Genomic DNA, 20,000 nt, shown 5'->3' on the forward strand with positions numbered 1-20,000 from the left:
AGTTTTCTACTGTCTACCATGCACACAGTGCTTCCAGTGGTTCTACTGTGTACACCACTGTTTCTCAACGTCTGGTCAGGGGCCCGCACAGGGGTCCAAATGGACACTTTACAGGTCTGTATAACTCTGAAGGTCATTACACACCGGGAGCTACGCGAATCAACGATACGAAAATGCGTCGCGCTTATTTCACATCAAAGTTTTTGTTTTGGTGATGCCTCCATTCATACAGGTTTTATGAATTTATTTGTGCTGAAAAATCAACCTCGTTTTGATTTTTTTTTTTTACGGCGCTTCATCGTCTCGTTATATTGGCGCTCAATGTACATGTAACTCATAACACAAACAGCAGTCTAAATTAATGCAAATTAATCGCAAAAACATATAATCGCTCCCGGTGTGTACGGATCTTGAGAGTGTACAAATAGAACACCAATCTACCCCAAATCTACACTGTCTACACTGTAAAATCTACACTGTCAAATCCTCAGTGTTGATTTAACTCTGAGAGTGTACGAATGGAACAAAATCGGGTCCATTTGGTTCCATTTGTACACGCTCAGAGTTACAGATCCTGTTGGGCCCATGGATCCGACGTTGAGAACCAGCGCGGCGTACAACTCTATAGTGTTTCTGCAGTCCAGCAGAGGAGGAGAAAGACTGTGTGGACACTGCAAGGTTCTGTTGTTGTGTATAGTACTACACAACAGTTACACAATTTGAATTCAGTCCAATGGCAGCTTTTTGATGACTAGCAAAAAACCCTGTTGTGGATTTAGCTGACACAGCATACAGCTGTTTCACAAGATTAATTGTTTTAAATTGGGTGTGTAATTCATTATAACAGGTGTGAGGTATGATGTTAAGGCCAGGAAGAGGTTGGAAGGATAGAGAGAACAGTGTGTGTGTGAGTGTGTGTGTGTGTGTGAGTGAGTGTGTGTGTGTGCGTGTGTGAGCATGTGTGTGCGTTTGCGTGTGCGTGCATGTGTGTGTGCTGCCTATTCTTTCTCACCCAGTGCTGGACACCTACTAAAAGGGGATGTTCAGTAACCATGCCCCCCACCCACCTTTTGTCTCTACTGTTAAAGCATGATCATCAAACTCAGTATCAATGATGCGATGAGACCCTGCTCAATGACAACCACACACACACACACACACACACACACACACACACACACACACACACACACACACACACACACACACACACACACACACACACACACACACACACACACACACACACACAAGGGTACGTGGTGAGGTTGAGGGGTTCTGCTGGGGACTGAACTTGTACACAGGGAGATAAGAAAGTTCAATAAGGCATAGCGGAGAATTTGTCTGTAATGAGGTCTGTGTAAACAAGCACAGAAACACGCACGCACGCACACGCACACACGCACACGCACACGCACACACACACACACACACACACACACACACACACACACACACACACACACACACAGACACCCCTCTTTTTCTCATTTTCATACATACGCACAGGCATTTTAATACAGAGACACACAGGCATAGACACACAGGCATAGACACATAGACACATACACACACACACACACACACACACACACACACACACACACACACACACACACACACACACACACACACACACACACACACACACACACACACACACACACACACACACACACACACACACGCGCGCGCGCGCGCGCAAACATACTCTGTAGTTTCTTGCTGGGGCTGTCTCCGTGCACGTGTCTGCGTGGGAGGTACGGCGAGGGCTGGGGCAGAGGTAGAGAGGACACATCATGGGTCTGGAGCTTATACCAGTGAGGCACGTCATCCAGCAAGGCAGTCTCCAACTCTATCAGGATCTGATAGAAAGAGAGAGAGAGAGAGAGAGAGAGAGAGAGAGAGAGAGAGAGAGAGAGAGAGAGAGAGAGAGAGAGGTTGAGAATCAATGCCCTAATGCATACCAAACTCGGGGTGCTTGGAATGAGTGAGTTAGAGAACCACTGATTTAGCCCACATCTGTGTCCCTACGGAAGACCCTCTTTCCTTGGTGTTTCGCCCCGGGTGGGTGTGGTTATATTCCTATCCCTTACTTAACCCTAACCTTAACCTAATAAAAACCTATTATGTTATGCCTAAACATAACGTCAAAACCGCGACCAGCGTTCTACCAACCTCTCTCAGTACTCTGTGGTGGAAAATAATGCTCGGCGCTGGCATTGCCTGGGGGGGAGGGGGGGGCGATAATTTACAATTCTGTGCCTATCGGTACATAACTCGGACGGGGCTGAGTAGGCTCAAGCGAACCTCGCAACGTTCAGCACAGCAACTCGCGCGCTTTAGTGTGCTCGGTGGTGCTTCTCGTGGCTCAAGTTCGCTTGAGACTGCGCCCCCCAGTCGCGGTCCAAAACGACACTTTATCGGCGAAAAAAAGTAGTCCGCGGTTGTTGGAAAAAGTAGTGTCATGAGCGGGAGCCGAACCCTGGAGGTGTGGGTTGGGAGTCTATACTAGCGATCATCAAGGAAAGCCATTGGGTATTCGGGCTGGATTAGAATGTGACAACGCCCACCTCTTCAAATGTAGAGCGAAAGAAGCCCCGCCCAGTAGCGCACAGTAGCCTACTGGGCGAGGCTACTGCGAACGGTTGGAAGAACGCTGCTCGCCTCAAAACCACACCCATCCAAGGCAAAACACCTGGAAAAGAGGTTCTTGCGTCTACCCTACCTCCCCCAGGAAGTCGCTCTCCTCCTCCTGCACCCTGGGCTGGTCCCAGACAGTGATCTCCAGCATGCGCTCTCTGAAGTCACGCCGGTGGACGTGGGAGTAGAGGAAGGTCTGGTTCCACTTGGGCTCCATGCTCTTCTTCACCGTCTTGGTCCGCCGCTTGCTCTTATCACTGGGACAGAGGACACGTGTACTTTAACCACCACAAAACATGGCCTCCTTATTTTGGGCATGGGCATTATAGGTGACAATTTACCCAATACTTTCTGGGCATAAGTGGTAACACACCAACCAAACAAACAAACAAACAAACAGAAAACGATGCCACAGAGATACAGTAGAAAGGAATCTAACTGCCTGGAAATGAAAACTGGGTTTAGGATTGTAGTAAGGACTAGCTGGCCTGCTCCTAATGAGGTGTAGTTTATGGCAATGATCCCAGTAGTAGTCACTACATACAGTATATAGCAGGGGTGGGACCCCCCCCGTTGACAAAACGGACCCCCCCCCCCGTTAGCAAAACGGTCCGGGGGCGGTGGGCCGGTTCGGACCAAAATGCCAGGGCTGAATTTTGGTCCCAGCCTGCCCCTGTTTATCGGCACTCTCGCCAGTAGTACCCCATTACTCAAAACCCATAATAGTCACATATGTGATAAATAAGGGATATTAACTATTATTATTTGTTGTAACTTTGTTTTTATTTAGCATTTAGTAAGGCTTCTATCAACTTACTACAGCTGTACTGCTAAACAAAACTTCACATTCCTGAGTATGCCTTTCAGAGTATTGCTGTAACCTTGGCTTAAAAATATACAAAAATGAACACTAGTTAATAAGGCTTCTATTAAAATAAACGAGAGCGCGCTCTACTGGTGGACTGTTGTAATTAAAATGGTTCATGGAAAGTTGCATGTTTGGAACAGCTGAAGGCAATAGTTCACCATTTCGGATATGTTTAGATTACTTTGTTTTTCTTTGTGATTTCAAAAGTATATATATTATTTTTTTTGGGGGGGGGATTTTGTCTTGGGGCCGCATTGAGTGACGGTGCGGGCCGCCAGTTGCCCATCCCTGGTATATAGGGTCAATAAAATTTCCCCGTAAGCAAGCAAGCCTAATCACTGTGTGTATACGGTATTTGCAACTTCCGACTCGAACTAGTCGAGCTGGTTGAAAATGCTGCGTTTCTCACAAAGTGTTAAGGCCCTTACACACCGGGGACGATTTATTCATGCGAATAATACGTTTTTTTTAGTCAATGCAAGCTTCCACGGAGCGAAAAAGTGAAAAAGCGAAGCGAAAAAGCGTCTTTTATTTATTCGGAATTTTGCGTATATTCGCATAATCGCCGGTGTGTAATGACCTAAAATATGATATAATCGTCTGAGAAAAATATAAACCACAATTTATTACTATTATTATTGGTGATTGTCAGTTGTCATTATCCCAGTAAATAGGCTCTATATATGCACAGCCGCCATATGGAGAGATATTGGGCCTCTTCCTTACTTCCTTCACAGGTGTTACCAATGATACTAATGAAGGCTCTATTCCATTCTGGTCAACCAGAGTCAGGGTGCTGATATTGCACATGTTGGCTCACTGGAAACACTCTGCTACACCAGTGGGTCTCAAAGTGTGGTCCAGGGACCCTCATGGTTGCTTGAGGGGGTTCCAAATGGCCCCTTACGGGTGTGTAACTCTGAGAGTGTACAAATGGAACCAAATGGACCCGTAAGGGTCCATTTGGTTCCATTTGTACACTCTCAGAATTATGGGGGTCCTTGAAATCAAAAAGTTTGATAACTATTGTGCTACACTAAATGGAACAGAGCCTTCATTAGTATCATTGGTAACACCTGTTAAAGGAGCACTTCACCCCTGGAAGAAGTTCCAGGGGTGACCACAGGGGGGACCACAGGGGGGACCACAGCGTATCACTGCCTATAACTTCAACTCCCAGAATGCTTTGGTGCCTTGTGGCAGGGGAGGTTCCATGTGGGTGTGATCTCCAACAATAACATCCAAACAGCATGCCAGTGTCGCCATGTCTGCTTATTATAAGCGGCTTCTTTCTAAAATGTAGTTGATATTTGGGCTTGTTTCCAAATGTTTTGATTGCTGTTTAAACCAGTGGTTCTCAAACATGTTCATGTATTTTTCCACAGACCCCCATCTGAAATTATAATTTGTGGCAGGGAGCCCCTAACAAATATGTGTCAAAAATATTCCACATTTTGAAAAGCAAATAAAAATATTTTGCAAAAAATCCACATTTTGGACTTTTTCCCCCTCAAGATTTTTTTGTAAATAGCAGATCTACAAGCTCACAATGGGTTGCGAAGCGTTGTGAGCTTGTAGATCAGCAATTTTCAAATATATAATATCCCATGTCTAGGTAAAGTGCTCTTGGCATAGTTATTTTTCTTTTGGGCTTGTTTTCATAGACCTGGCTGCTTATTTCTCTCACAATATCTGGCAACACTGGCTGTCCTCGCAAACGTTCATCTAGTTACATATTATGTCCAAGGATTCGTTAGTGATGTCATATCACTGGGACATATAAGTATCTTCATGCAGTTTCACTTCCGTGTCGCATAGTATTGACATCACTGTCACATCCTTGGTATTATGATCCTAGCCTTTCGTGACGGTGTTTGTTTACCAGCGCTGCTACTCCACGCTGTATTTTTTTTTTCAAGCTTGCGCTTATGAAACACTACACAGGATTATTATTTCATGTCAACATTCAAGTACAACTATCAGAAGATAACTCAGGTAAAGTAATGCCTCACTCTGCAAGGGCCGCTGGCCGCAGCTAATGGGAGTGGCCGAGTGGCGAAAGAAGGTTGAACAAAGTGTTACGGACACCCCATTGGGGCTGTCTTTTGAGATGGTCTGACTGAGACACGCCGAGACATGTAGTGCGGAAAGGAATGAGACCAATCTCTCATGATGCAAATAACGTCACGAATATTGCGAAGATTACTAGATATCTAAAAACACAGATTATTCACAAAAAAAACCCAGGATCTTGTTTCTTGACTCCTAAACTTCATTAAAAGACCGAAAACTTCTTCCAGGGGTGAAATGGCCCTTTAAGGAAGTAAGGAAGGGGCCCAATTTCTTTCCAATATGGCTGCTGTGCATAGAGCCTATAGAGCACCGAAGTCCTGACGTCACTCGTTCATCCCCAGGTTTGCGGAAGTAATTTCTCTATGGAGAATAACATTGGGTCATCTTAGAATCGTCTCATATAAGAATTGTGGTCCAAAAATAAACACCGCGTGTCGGCGTTATTGTTAGGGAGGAGGTTCTGTATCGTTTATGATAGTCAGTCACTTATATTTGATACAGTCTGTTTCTGGCGAAAATGTAACTAATTCGGCGGAAGTAACATTAGCGTTTTCTCACCGTCAGTTGATGCTTCATATCCATAAGAGTCAACCCGCCGGGGTCATGTGTTTATTTTTGGAACACAGTTCTTATTTGACGCGATATTCAATACGTCTATGGGATTCAGAACGGGGGTGGAAAACTGCAAACCAGGTAGACAAACAAAGGATGTGTAAATGACGTCAGACTTCGGCGGTCTATTAAACTGTAAGAAAGGAGAAAATAAATTGTTGGGTCGATAAAACCCCCACCCATGCCCTACCTCCGATCAGGCAGGAAATACATCTTGACATAGGGGTTGCGCGGTCGGCCATCTGTTCGTGGAGGCAGGTCTATGGCTTGAAGGGTGTTGACGATAAGCTGATGGCCCACTTTATCGTACCACAGCTTCACCTGCACAATATACTGTATGTATTAATGCACAGGAACAGTACATGAAGAGATTTTCATTCAAGCTATAATGATTCCCCCCCCCCCCCCCTCCCCCCTTGCATCCATTCATTTATCCACAAACATAGGTGAGGCATCGGGGCAAGGGGCTCCACCCATGAAATCAATACATTATGTCAAAAAGCAGCAGACGTTCAAGCTCACAAGCTACAAGCTCGCTACTTTTGCGTGACATATTAATTACAACGAAGTAGGGCATTAATTGACAAAAAATTTAAATATGAAGATACAAGGTTTTCTGCCCGATGCTTCCTGAGGGAACTACTCACAGAGAGCTGACCAGGCAGTACCAGGGGAAGGTCTCTGAGGGTTCCAGGGCTCGTAGGGGACATCACTGATATAGAGGGACGGTCCATCTTCTGAGACTCAAATGAACTGGAGCCCGCTGAAGGAGAGAAGCACCATAGTATTGGGTTGCAACTAACTTGCAAGATATGGAACAGTACAGTATGTGTATGGAGAAAGCAACTACCAACTGAGTGGCATCTCACAAAAGCACACCTGACATGGATACTTACTAGATTCTAAAGGAGGGTGGGATGATTCTGGAATTCTTGGGATGTCTCTGTGAAATTTGTAAAAAAAAGTTGAATCACAGAAATCAAGACATAATATAATAAAAATATGATATAATCATCACGGCGGATGCATCTGCACATTAACATACTAGCATCGTACACAAACAAACGAGCACACGGCATACAGTACATTCTTTGACAATTGATACATGGCAAGCATGAGACTCGCCAGGATACAGGAAGAACAAGCAGGAAAAAAGCATCCACATACAAAATATCAAACATAACGGAGAGTTTAGGGGAAGAGCATGACAGGGTTTATGTTATGCTTAATTTATACTCCGTCATACGATGGTGTCGTGCATTAGTGAGCTTGTAGATCGGCTATTTTCGGCAAGCGACACTGGCGTGTGGCACAGTATAAATCAGCCTTTCTTTTCTCTTGGATCCAAAAGGCTAGGATTTCAGGTGAGGCATCGGGGGCAAGGGGCTCCACCCATGAAATCAATACTACTTACTGATTTGCTCTATAAACCTTTCTCAAGAAGTTTTTGGATATAATTCGGTGGATAGAGCTTTTAGACAAAGGAAGGAGACATGAGCGTCCATGAGCGAAAGCACATAGCATCATCACATGTACAATTAAGAAAATGATTACACACTATTTAGAGTACTCTTACCCTATAGGTCTGGAAACAACAATCTCCACTTGGGGCTCGGCCTTGGATTCCAGAATGATGTTGTACACTTCTTTCTTGGTTGCTCCGGGCAACGACTTCCCACTCCACTGCAGCACCTCGTCACCTAGAAACCAACATGGCCGACATACAGGAGGGTTGAGTGATTTTGACGCCCGAGGGCTTCGCAGAATGACCTCTGCTCACATCACAGCTGTTATTAAATTTCAGAATGGTAGCATATAACAGCAGTAAAATCATAGTAGAGGTAAACAAGATTCCTTTTGAATGAATTTATCAAAAAAGCAATGCCTGTGTACGTGAAGCTCGACTGCATGAAAATCGTTTACGTTTATTTTAATGATCAATCAATCGATTGTGTTCTGGCTTGGATCAATGGAAATATCACAGTATTCCTAGCTGTATCACAATGAAAATGTCATTTAAAAAAAAAACTGTGTTTTTCCCCTGCCCACAGGTTGAGAATCGCTGATGTAGATTATTCATCATCACTTAATTCATTCAGGGATCCTCGGTCCCATGCAGCGTACCTGCTCGCAAATGTCCCACAACATCTGCCAAGCTTCCTTTCTTGACTTTGGTGATGAAGGCCCCTAATCTTCCTGTCTCTGTCATCTTCCCTCCCACCACCTAGAAATGAAAATAAACGGCCACAGGGTGTAAGCACTGCAGATACATTTCTGTTGAACGTAGGAAAGTAGAACACAAAGGCCCTGTGTACATTAACACAAGCTCTTTTCAGCTGTGTAGAATCCTGGAAAAGTCAAAACAATGTCGTTTGTAATTGCTTTAGTCTGCGTAGGTGCTAGACTAAAGCAAAACAATACAATATGATGAATCCTAGGAAGTTTACACCAGTTATTTTCATGTCAAGAACCCCAAAATTGATATACTGTTTTAGGCCACGGACCCCCATTTTTTTAAATATTATGTGCAAGGGACCCCCAAAAGAGAAGATTTTCTCAACATTTGTCAAGATTGGTCAAGTTTGTTCAAAAACAGAAAAAAAAGAAAAGAAAGAATAGGACTTAAGTATTTAAACTGTTCCTCTTCCTCATTTCACTGGGCCCCCTTGTTTACAATGCACCCGCCACACTGAAGGCATCTATTGGACCCGTCAAAAAACCCGTTGACGGTGACACATCTCTATTCGGAGCGTCGACACATGGCACATCCAAACTGAGTTGGAGCAATGCAGAAAGAAAGTAACCTCTTTTTTATTTCTTGACACGCATTCAGTGACGCTTGCGTCACCCGGACCTGGAACAATGCCTCAACTTGCCTTTAGCCCCAGCAGGGAGCCAGCCTCCCGGGGCATGGCAGATCTCTTGCTCAGAGTGATGCGTCCGATTAAATGATCACCTTCCTTGGACGGCTGCCACGTGACTGGATGCTGCCAGAGGGGGGAGGGATAATGTCAATTTTCTTTTTTTTAATGGATTTATGAACATAGTATACCATATGTCACAATAGGGAAATGCAGTGCAATGTGCTTTATATACGGTAAAAGTAAAATAAAGTGCTGTCAGAAATAATAACATTAAACCAGGGTGTTTTCACAAAGAAATTATATTCAGGAAGTGATTATTATTGTTGCTGATGTGATGTCATTGTTATTGCTGCTGTTATTGATTCTGCACAAAAATTCCCTAATACAAATACATTTGGGTATACATTGTGCTTTGCATCATACACTTTAATTACACGTACTGTACTTTACATTAAATTTACACTAAGAGAAAAGCCTGGGCAGGCCAAACAAAACAAATAAATCTGATTCACATAATAATCAGCACTCTCAAACATCTGTAATCTGTTATACGAATGATGAATCTGTTATGCATATGATGATGTGCATGCGTGTGTGCATCTGTCATTCTTGTGAAACTTACATGCCACACGGTAGGATCTAGTGGATAGCAGTCCCAGTCACCTGAAGAGAGAGGAAGAGATGCTTTAAGTGTAAACTAAGTGATTCATTGAAGGCGATCCTTACAGGTTGAGTACTGAAATGGAGAAGGACAAAGATCACAGGATTTAAACCGAGCGTATCAAATAGGAAGTATCTGAAAATTCATGAAAGAATGAACCACATTGTACCCGGCGTCCCTATTTTGGGCATGTCGTTATAGGTTATAGGTTATACGTTATAGGTTACACTTTTTTTTGTCAACATTTTCTGAAATGATGTAAACTGCAGTTCTACAAGCTTCACGCATTACAACGCGACACGTTTCAGAGCTTGTAGATTGTACTAATTGTCTGTCAAATGATGAAGTATAGAGGGCTTAAGTGGTTAACGAATGAAAACACGCACAAGAGAGAGACAGTCAGAGAGTGAGACAGAAAGAGACAAAGTGAAAGAATGCATGTAAACTTCATTCACAGTGAATCTATATGAACGCAATCCAAGTTGGCCAGTCCAACACAGGAGATAAGGCTTGGACAGAGATGTTCAGCTCTCATTAACACCAACAGATGGTCTGGGTGAGTAGAAGAGGAGAATGGACCAACATCAGAGCAGATCCTCATGGCCACTGTTCCACCACACAGGACTCTTTCATTGCCAAAAAGGATGAGATATTGTCACTGGTTGGGATATATATAGCCCATGTACAAGTATATGCTGGTCAGCTTGTAGTAGGGACGTTAAATGATTAACCATTTAACTGTTCATTGATAATAAGCGTTGTAATTGATTAGTCAAACAATTTATTTATATTATTCACTTTGTAATTTGTTTTAATTTATTTTCATTAGAGAGTCGGGCTACTATTTTCTAAACTTTGATTTAAGTTGTATATTTTTCATTTAGCCCTAATGTCTGTTTTATTTATTCAGTTTACAGCGCTGCAGGGTAGCCTGCATATAACTTACAATGTGTGAATCCTCTCGTTTATACTGCTACTGCGCATATAAAATAAACCTCCTTTTTATGGGGAAAAAAAATCCTTGTATTGATCATTTTTTAATGGGTCACACGGCAGATAAAAAGGTTGAGAATCACTGCAATTAAGAAACCATTAAGGCGCTACAGTGTGTGTAAGACTAGGTAAAAGTAGCCTATCGTTGCTGTTGGGTGGAAACCTTGTAAGTCCAAATGACAGTTCCTTTTTTATTATAATGTAAAAAAAAAACGATTTAAAATAGTGAGTATAGACAATCTACAAGCTCACATCACGAGGCGTTGTGAGCTTGTAGATCTGCAATTTTCACTACTTTTGTGCAACACTCTTGTATGATGAAGTAGGGCATTAATTTACGACAAAACATAAAACGTTGAAATATGGAGATATTAGGTTTCTGCCCGACAGCAATGCTATGAAACCCTATCGTGATGCAGATTATGAAATAAATCAATAAATAAATGCTTGAGTGGCTGTGATGGTTTTTCCTGGTAATCTCTGATCTCAGGCTGCATTGAAATGCTTCAGAAGAGAATAAACGCTGATGCTGCGCTTAGAACTGCTGAGCGGGCATGTCGGCTTTTAGGAAGGAGTAGAAATCAAGACGGGTAAATCAAAATCAAAACTGTTCCTCTGACAGATCCATCAAATCCAAAGATGATTTAAACGGCTCAGATACGATCAAAACACCAGGTTCTTTTTTTAATGTATATATAAATAGTGTCTACTGTCTAATGTTGTTAGTCTCAGAGTCTATAGCATCAGGTTGTTCAGGTATTTTTTCCAACCTGATGTTAATCATCATCATCACATCAGATTCATCACAGTACGTACATGTGTACGTACGGGCGATTCGCGGTCTGGTCAGCCTGTATTGTGACACGGGGGGTTTCATGTTCTTCGTATGTTTGCTGAAACCCTCCTGGTTGTCTCGGATTTGGGACTGCGCCTACCCTGTAACAAGTTTGTGGGAAGCCGTGTATAGTTAGCTTAGGCGGCTTGCGGTTTTCCCTGAGTTGAAACACACGCGTGCTTGCGTGTTACGCGTGCTCGCGTATTTTCTCCTCAGGTGTTGTGCGGCTGTGCGATGGCGATTATGTTCCTTCCTGTGGGGGACATTATCGTCCCCCACAGGAAGTCATCCATAGCAACAGCAGGTTAACCGTCGAGTCCAACAGTCTCTCGCCCCGCCATAAGCGTCCATGGTCTGACCTCCTTGAAAGGACGGAAACGCCCTCGCACCTAACCCCAGCACAAGCAGGTCATCAGTGGCCTACCCCCCCCCCCCCCCCCCCCACTCGAGGCCCAGGAAGGCACAGAGAGTGCATCACCACTAACACGTATCGGTTGGCCGATCCATCCTCTGTGATGGCACACTCCACCAGGGGTATGGCTGCCTCTTGGGCACAGCTCCGAGGGGTTCCCCTGTCTGATATCTGTGCCTTGGCCAACTGGACGTCCCCTAGCACCTTTGCTAGGTTCTACCTCGTTAATGTGGTGGTCCCTTCCAACCGGGTGAAACAAGCCGTTTTAGGGGTTGCCTCCAACCGGACGGCAGACGGCAGCTCTACTGTGAGGACTTCAGCTCAACCCCTTCTGATAGGTGAGTTTGAGCTTTGTTCCTTTTCCAAGCTCACAAGTAACCTAATGTTGTGTATATCATATTGGAGTGATCCAATAAAGCGCTACATAACAATGGTTACGTACGTAACCACGGTTATGTGAGCGATTGGATCACTCGTCACAAATCGTCTTGCAGTGTTCCGGGGCGCCTCGAGAAGAATACGAGGAAGAGGGTGGTGCCGCGTATAGGAATTTGAGGAATCGCAGAGGGCGACCCCCCCTAGCCATGGCACACCCCCGTACACGGATTAATCTGGTAGTCTACCTCGGTGCCTCCGCAGCCGCGGCGGGATATATCATATTGGAGTGATCCAACCTACGTAACCATCGTTCTATACATACCAGCCTTAAATAGATCCTTAATTTCATAAAGCCATTTGCTAGCTCTTAAAAAGCTCTGCTTGTGGAATTCAAGCTGGAAGGTACTCAAACTGCCAACCTCCAAATCATATATTATATAACCTTGCATAAAAGTTTAACAGGCTCATTTCACCAGCTTGATTGCATCGATAAAGCTGCCTGCTAAAAAAAAAAGAAGGAAAAGAAAAGCTGTCTGCTGTACGTTCACTAAATATGTGAACATGGTGAACATGAACAAGTATGCGGCTCGTACATACAGTATACACTGTATATTGCACAACATTAATAAGTGTAAACTAAAAACATTTGTAAGAACTTTAAGTGGGGATGCACAACATAGTTGTATTTAACAGTTAGATGTCTAATGCACCCATAGTAATACCCGATTTGTCTCATAATCCAAGAATCTCACTAGAGGCCAAGATTGTTCTCTACAATTATCTTAACTTGAAATTACTGTACTGTAGGTAAATAACTCTGACCACATAAAAAAGTGGATCTGATATAATCTATGAAAAGATAATGGGTCTTGCAGCTTCATATTATACTGACATGTATGTATATTTTTACATTTACCCTGGAAACAGTTTGAGGGGAATATCAAGAAAAAGAGTAAAAGACAAAAAGAGATGTTCCATTGTGGAGATAGTTCAGAATAATCCCAGTCCACAACATCTACCTAAATATCAGTCCTGAATTAAAGTCATCTGGATGAATACATCTCAAACAGCTTAAGCCTAATTTATACTTCACTGTCTTATGCATTGCATTCCGATACTTACAGTATCTTAGCCAAGATTCAGTAGCTTAGCTAGCAAACCCAGTGGTGAGCCGCAAACCATGCATGTGAAGGAGTTCAATACAATGAGGTAATGCTCGAAAACGGAACACAGGACACATGGCATCCGTAACCAGATTTTACCGTATCTTGTGGTCACAATAGTTGCCCAGTGCAGCTGTTTGTTTGAGTTACATATAGCGAGCGAGCCACTGACCTAATTCCACAAATCTGCTGGCCTAAATCACAGGGACTTTCCAAATAAAAAGAGCTGTTCTCAGAGTCAGAGCAACAGGGTTATTAGCCACAGTCAAAAAGGTACTGGATCCCACATGGTAGAATGATGATGCAATGTTTGCAATGTCTTTTACTACACTCTCAATTGAGCATTCCAAATAATTGCCTATTCATTTCATATTCTCTTCAGTTTTCTATGAGGTGATTAAATGTCTATGTTTTTAAATTATGTGATTAAATGTGTCCCTGTACTGTCTCAAAATCTGTGCATGTGCTTACTTGGCCATGAAAAGGATACTTGATTCTGGACATTTTATATGGCCGGTCATCTCTCTGCACTTGATCCTCCATCATTTTATTTCCATTATTGAAACATTTGAGATCTGCATTCAGATGTTAAAGCTTAGATGGACGCTGTTAATGGCACTGTCACTCTGCGTCTCATTGGTTGGCTATGGACAGTTCAGAAACCTGCCTACCGATGACATCATCGATGGCGATTCCAAGCTAATAGAGCCTTTCTCTTCCTGGAAAGTTAGCATGCTCAAATAGAAGCCATTGTTCTTGCAATAATAAAGCAATACAATTTAAAAAAAAGTTTGAAATCTTCGAAATGACCAAACCTGCCTATTAATGAAGAATTTCTTTGTTTCTTTGTTTACACATTATCATAGCTAATATTCATGTTGTCATATTCATGTTAATCTTAACACATCGACCGCCAGAGGTTAATCTCATAATGTACTCACCAGTGCCAAGGTGTTTTTGTTGTTTTTTTGTTTTTTTCATGTCGCCATAGATCTTGTTAAAATCCTTAAGATTGAGCTCTACACGGTCTGTTTACATCCGCGAGATCTCCCTGTATCTCCCAGTGAAGATCGCGTGTCAAACGGGGTATCCATGTTGTAGTTAGAGCGGATTACGTTAAACAGTGAAATGCGAGGAGAAAAAACTACAGGAAGAGAATTGAGTTTCAGTTTCGTCTGTAGAATGGGAGCGGGCGTGATCGTCAAAACCGGATCCCAAATAATTCTATTTCCGGTCATCAAACCGGAAACGGAAGTGGATCAAAAAAATTCCGAAAGTGCACCCGGACCGCGCATGCGCGAAAAGACCGCAGCCCGTAGGGCTACGGTCTCGGCGCTTAACAGTTGGATTTAACGGACCATAGGACTACGTTCTTGGCGGTTAATGTGTTAATGTTAATCTTACATATTTGAGCATGCTAACTTTCCAGGAAGAGAAAGGCTCTATTAGCTTGGAATCGCCATCGATGATGTCATCGGTAGGCAGGTTTCTGAACTGTCCATAGCCAACCAATGAGGGGCGGGAGTGGCTCAGGGGTAGAGTGGCCGGGTAGAGTGAACTGGAAAACCGCAAGGTTCCCAGTTCGATCCCGGGCTGGGGCGCTCCCCTAGAGTTAGTGTCGAAGGGTCCTTGAGCAAGACGCTGAACCCCTAATTGCTCCCGATGAGCAGGTTGGTGCCTTGCATGGTTTCCTCCACCATCGGTGTATGAATGTGTGTGTGAATGGGTTAATGGCACAATCAATGTAAAGCGCTTCGGATAGAAGCGCTATATAAATGCACCATTTACCATTTACATAACGGCTTATTGGTGCTAATTTTATTAGCACCAATAAGCCGTCTAGCTTGGCTCACCAGCTTGGCTCACCAGTTACAAATGACTTCTGAATATGGGTACAACACCAGAGGAGCAGCTTCTGGTAACATAAAAACAGCACCAAAAACGAATTTTCTCAAACTCACTGGTATATATAGGTCAATAGAACTCTGGAAATCTTATCTACAGTACAATCATAACAAAATTACTTTCAAAAACATATCAAGAGATATCTTGCCAAGTAAGTTAAGTATGTAACTGTTATTTGTGTATTTGTTTAATTTGACTGCACTGTTGGATTTGATTTTATCATGTTAATTTGTCTTTTTGTATTCATTTGTAATTTTTATTTTATATATTTTTTTTACTTTAATTTGTATTTTTTGTTGCACATTTGTATAGTATTTGGTTTGTTCAGGACCCCAGGAAGACTAAAGGCTCATTCATGTGTCTCTAATGCTGATCCTTTAATAAACATAAACAAACATAAACATAATCTTCATCTGTATTTTCAGACATTTAATTTTTTTTGAAGAAAAGAAAATCTAAACCTATCACACAAAAATGTGCCGGCGCTCCCTGTACTAACTCTAAGAACCCCCTAAGCCCTAGCGGGTAAAGAAGCCGAAAACTAACAATAGCCTAAATAGTGGTCCGGGACCCCCTGTTAGTTTTCGCCTTCTTCATGCTTATCCTTACATTTTGAGTAAATTCCAAGTAATTGCGAAAGCACACCTGGCAATAAAAAAAAATCTGATTCTGAATTGTAAATCTAATGCAAGGCAGCAGAATGTTAGTTTAGTTCAGCTGGTAGAGCAGGCACAGCTGTGTGACTGACCTTTCTCGCTGACACTCTCCATGTCCACGTCCTCACAGCTGGTGTACTCGGGCGTGGAGCCGCCCTCCTCCTCTGAGCTGCTGATGGACATCTGCCTCTTGTTGACGCCGCGTTTGCTCTTGTAGGCCCGCGGAGGGGGCGGCCGCAAGGAGTCCGACTGGTCCGAGCTCTGAGAGTCCTTCCGCAGCAGGTCCTCTCCCCCCTTGTCCCTTGGTGTCCGGCCTGTATTGGGCTCTAGGCGGCCCTTGTTTGTGCCCCTGTCCAGAGGCGCCGGTTCCCCAGGGTGTGGCCCCGCTCTCGGGCCTCCTCCCTGAGGCGGGGCACCCCCTCCACCCCCCACGGTCCTATCCACAGAGTAGGCCCGGTGGTTGTCCAACATGGCCTTTCGGTCTCCCTCCCCGCCCCCACCTCTCCTGGCCAGGCGGTTTTCAAGCACGTCCCCCGCGCTACCTCCTCCGTCTCCGGGCCCCAGTCCGACCTCGTTGATCGCCTGGTCGCTATGGCGACGTTCGTGGCGGACCTTCGACACCTTGGCGTGCATGCGCATCTCCTGCTCCTCCTTCTGAGGCTTGACCGGGTAGCGCGCCAGGTTGGGGTCGCTGCGGTAGCGATTCTGGAACTCCTCCTCGCGGCGCTGGCGCTCCCTCTGCTCTCGTTCCCGCTCCTCGTCCTCTGGGCGTCGCCGGCGCGAGACCTCTTCCCCGTCCTCGTAGTCCTGAGAGTGGATCTTCTCCAGCCTCCAGCCCGGTCTCTCTCCTCGTTCTCCCGGGCATGGACGCTCCTCCAGGGACGAATGGCATGGCAGCTTCCCTGTAGGCCTCCGGCCACCACCACGGCCTATACTGATCTTACCGTTCTGCTCATGTAAAGACACAGGCCTTTTCCTGCAAAAGAAGAGGAATTGTGAAAATGTCCATCAAGCAGAAGAAAAATCCAAAACATTTATCCTATTCTTAGATTTTTATTAAGAATACAGTGAACTATACCTACTACTGTACTGTATAATATACAGTAGTAGGTAGCCTATAGTTCACAGATACCCACTGTCCATTGATTTGTCTGTCACTGTATTCTTAATATGTTTGAATTCTATGTCCAACATATTGCTGAGTACATTTGACCTTAGTATATCGGGATTAAACTTGAAACAGTCCAAGATGAAATATGATGAATTTTTATGTGACTATGATGTGACTTCCAAACAAAGAAATTGAATCAAAGACCAAGCTGTTACGTAGCTTCTGCACATCATATACATTTTGTCGCACAGCCATCAGTTATTTTCCTCGACACAGGTGTACAGGGAAGCACTACAGTAGGACAGGCACAGCTCAATCTTTCTTGCCTAGGGATTAAAAGCACCAGAGGCTGCAGCCAATGGGGCTTCACAGGGAAAAATGGGTCTCTATCCCACAATATGCGTATTCTTGTCAAAAGCTGAAATGCAGTGGAATATGACAGAAGTTGACAATGTTCGGACCAAATGAGAAATATTAGACAAATATGACAGTATAACGTCAGAGGAGGAACTATAACTACAGTATCATTCCAATTTAAGTAAGCCTTTCCGAGCCATGTGGCCCATAGGGCAGGAGAGACTATCTACTGTTTCTGAGGCGGCTTGATGTACAAGTACATCCCCCAGCCATGACATACAGGTACACCGCCTGGACATGACGCTAGTGTGTCCCAAGGACTTACCCCCAATCCGACCCTTGATGCTGAGTGCCAAGCAGGGAGGCATTGGGTCCCATTAATACAGTTTTTGGTAATGTATGACCCGGCCGGGGATCAAACCCCGACCTACTAATCTCAGGGCGGACACTTTAACCACAACCACTGAGCTGGTGGTCATCATTCCAATTTACAATGTATAATTTAGGCACTTAGCAAATGCTCTTATCCAGAGTGACAAGAACAAGATAAGAGTAAATGGTATGAAAACTAGTCAACAAACGAAGGTTTCATACCACGTCAGAGCTATTGAGAGAGAAAGTTACGACGTTCCCATAGACTTCCGTTGTGAAAGGAGGAATGTTCAATTACATATTCGTCGTTTATTGCCAAAACCAACGTACAGTTGATTTGGAATTAGTTTTTGTGTGCTGAGGGATAACAACAAGAACATGAGGAATGCGGAAGTAACGCTTGCCATTTTAAAAGCAAATACTCCAGCACTTTAATTCAAGTACAAATTTGACTGAGCAACTTTCACTTGTAGTTGAGTAATATTTCACCAGGAGTATCTATACTTTGACTCAAGTACTGGGGTTTGAGTACTTTGTCCATCACTGAAAGAGCGTGTGTGAGATCTGTGTGCAAGGTGAGGCCTTACTTGTCTCGGGGTGGTTCGCTCCGGGAGCGTGAGGCAGGCATGATATCGGCACCTTTAGCAGCAGTGACACCGGCAGGCGGTTGGGTTCCGTCTGGTGGCCCTGTGTTGGCGTTGGAGGGAGGGGCCTGGGACCTAGAACGGAGGAGCCTCCTGTCCCGGGGGGCGTCACCGCCCCCGGTCGGGTCGTTCAAGGCGGCACCCAGGGGCACCCCTTGCCCCGAAAACCATTCTCCTGATTTGGTGAGGATCTCTTGTTGCTTACGGCACAGGTTGCATACCCACATTACCTGCGGAATTGAGGGGAGAAAAGCGTTAGGCGAACTATAAGTCTCTTAGGAAAGAAACATCTACAATAGACTAAGTGGTTAGGCATGCCCGTGTTTAAACATTTTGACACACTTGTCAAGCTGCTCACATTGATACTGAAAAGCCTTGTAAAGGTTGTTAACTATATAGTGTATACACAAGCCAATTAATGGTTACATATACTGTAGGTAAATCTTTTCAATTTGTAAGTCCCCCCCTCACTTTAATGGAGTACTGGAAATATCCAGGGGTGTAAGAAGTACTCAGATTTTTTACTTAAGTAAAAGTAGCAATACCACAAGTAAAACGCCTGTATTCAAATGTTTTAGTAAAAGTGCTTAAGTGTTGGTATCCAAATATACTTCAAGTATGCGTTGTGAGCTTGTAGATCTCGGCTCAAGTGGTTAATATTAGTGGTAGGCCTATGTGTAATCTAAATTTACAAAGTACAGTAAATGGTAACTAAAGCTGTCAAATTATTCTAGTGGCATAAAAAGTACAAAGTACAAAATGCAAAAAGAAAATACCTCAAAGTACCTCAAAATCATACTTTACAATACTTGAGTAAATGTACTCATTTACTTTCCAACACTGGTAATGTCTTGTCTTCCAGACAAGTGACAGGGGTTCCAAAAATAGCATGTTATCCTCCTGCATCCCCTCCCATTCAGGTTCCAGCTAATCAAATATTGAAGAGCACTTATGGAGGGCACTCTTTTAGGTCCATTAACTATGAACAGACCTGGATTATAGTAGCACAGACAGACCCATAAGTCCATTTGGTTCCATTTGTACTCTCGTCTGAGTCAAATTAACACTAGGGATTTTATTGTGCAGTCCAACACTGTTATTCAACCCAAAACAACCTGCGGGAAAGGTTATGCGTTTTGAACCTATTTATGAACCTGAGAAATTGTGCTGAGACAGGACCATTGATAAAGTGCAGACTTTACAGTCTACTGTCCACATGCACAGTATGTGCAGGATATAGAAAGTTTACATAGGAGTACAGCATTATGAAAGATTTTGCTACAAAATTCATACATCTCACTAAAATGTGTTGTATTTCTACTCTATGTAGCCTTAAAAAAATAGAAAGGTACTTGTGTAGGCATGGATTCTGTGAATGCAAGTCTTTACAATACTGACAGACAATTTACAATGAAAATGGACAGCAGAAATTATAAATGGGTAGATTTTTCTC

At 43.7% G+C, this 20,000-nt stretch overlaps 1 protein-coding gene across 1 annotated transcript in view; it reads right to left on the minus strand.

Moving 5' to 3' along the window:
* rims1b (regulating synaptic membrane exocytosis 1b) overlaps positions 1 to 20,000 on the minus strand; it is a gene marked incomplete at its 5' end in the record, with an annotated part of 89,986 nt that overhangs the window by 33,556 nt on the left and 36,430 nt on the right. The window contains 13 exons of the mRNA XM_080417209.1: positions 1,068 to 1,127; positions 1,712 to 1,865; positions 2,729 to 2,900; positions 6,387 to 6,517; positions 6,844 to 6,959; positions 7,093 to 7,139; positions 7,611 to 7,667; positions 7,773 to 7,896; positions 8,321 to 8,420; positions 9,073 to 9,183; positions 9,683 to 9,723; positions 16,156 to 17,039; positions 18,491 to 18,777. Coding sequence (XP_080273335.1) covers positions 1,068 to 1,127; positions 1,712 to 1,865; positions 2,729 to 2,900; positions 6,387 to 6,517; positions 6,844 to 6,959; positions 7,093 to 7,139; positions 7,611 to 7,667; positions 7,773 to 7,896; positions 8,321 to 8,420; positions 9,073 to 9,183; positions 9,683 to 9,723; positions 16,156 to 17,039; positions 18,491 to 18,777 — 2,284 coding nt within the window. The remainder of the gene's footprint in view (positions 1 to 1,067; positions 1,128 to 1,711; positions 1,866 to 2,728; positions 2,901 to 6,386; positions 6,518 to 6,843; positions 6,960 to 7,092; positions 7,140 to 7,610; positions 7,668 to 7,772; positions 7,897 to 8,320; positions 8,421 to 9,072; positions 9,184 to 9,682; positions 9,724 to 16,155; positions 17,040 to 18,490; positions 18,778 to 20,000) is intronic.

Source organism: Gymnoscopelus braueri, assembly GCF_963280865.1.
Source record: "Gymnoscopelus braueri genome assembly, chromosome: 2".
Classification (NCBI taxonomy): domain Eukaryota; kingdom Metazoa; phylum Chordata; class Actinopteri; order Myctophiformes; family Myctophidae; genus Gymnoscopelus; species Gymnoscopelus braueri.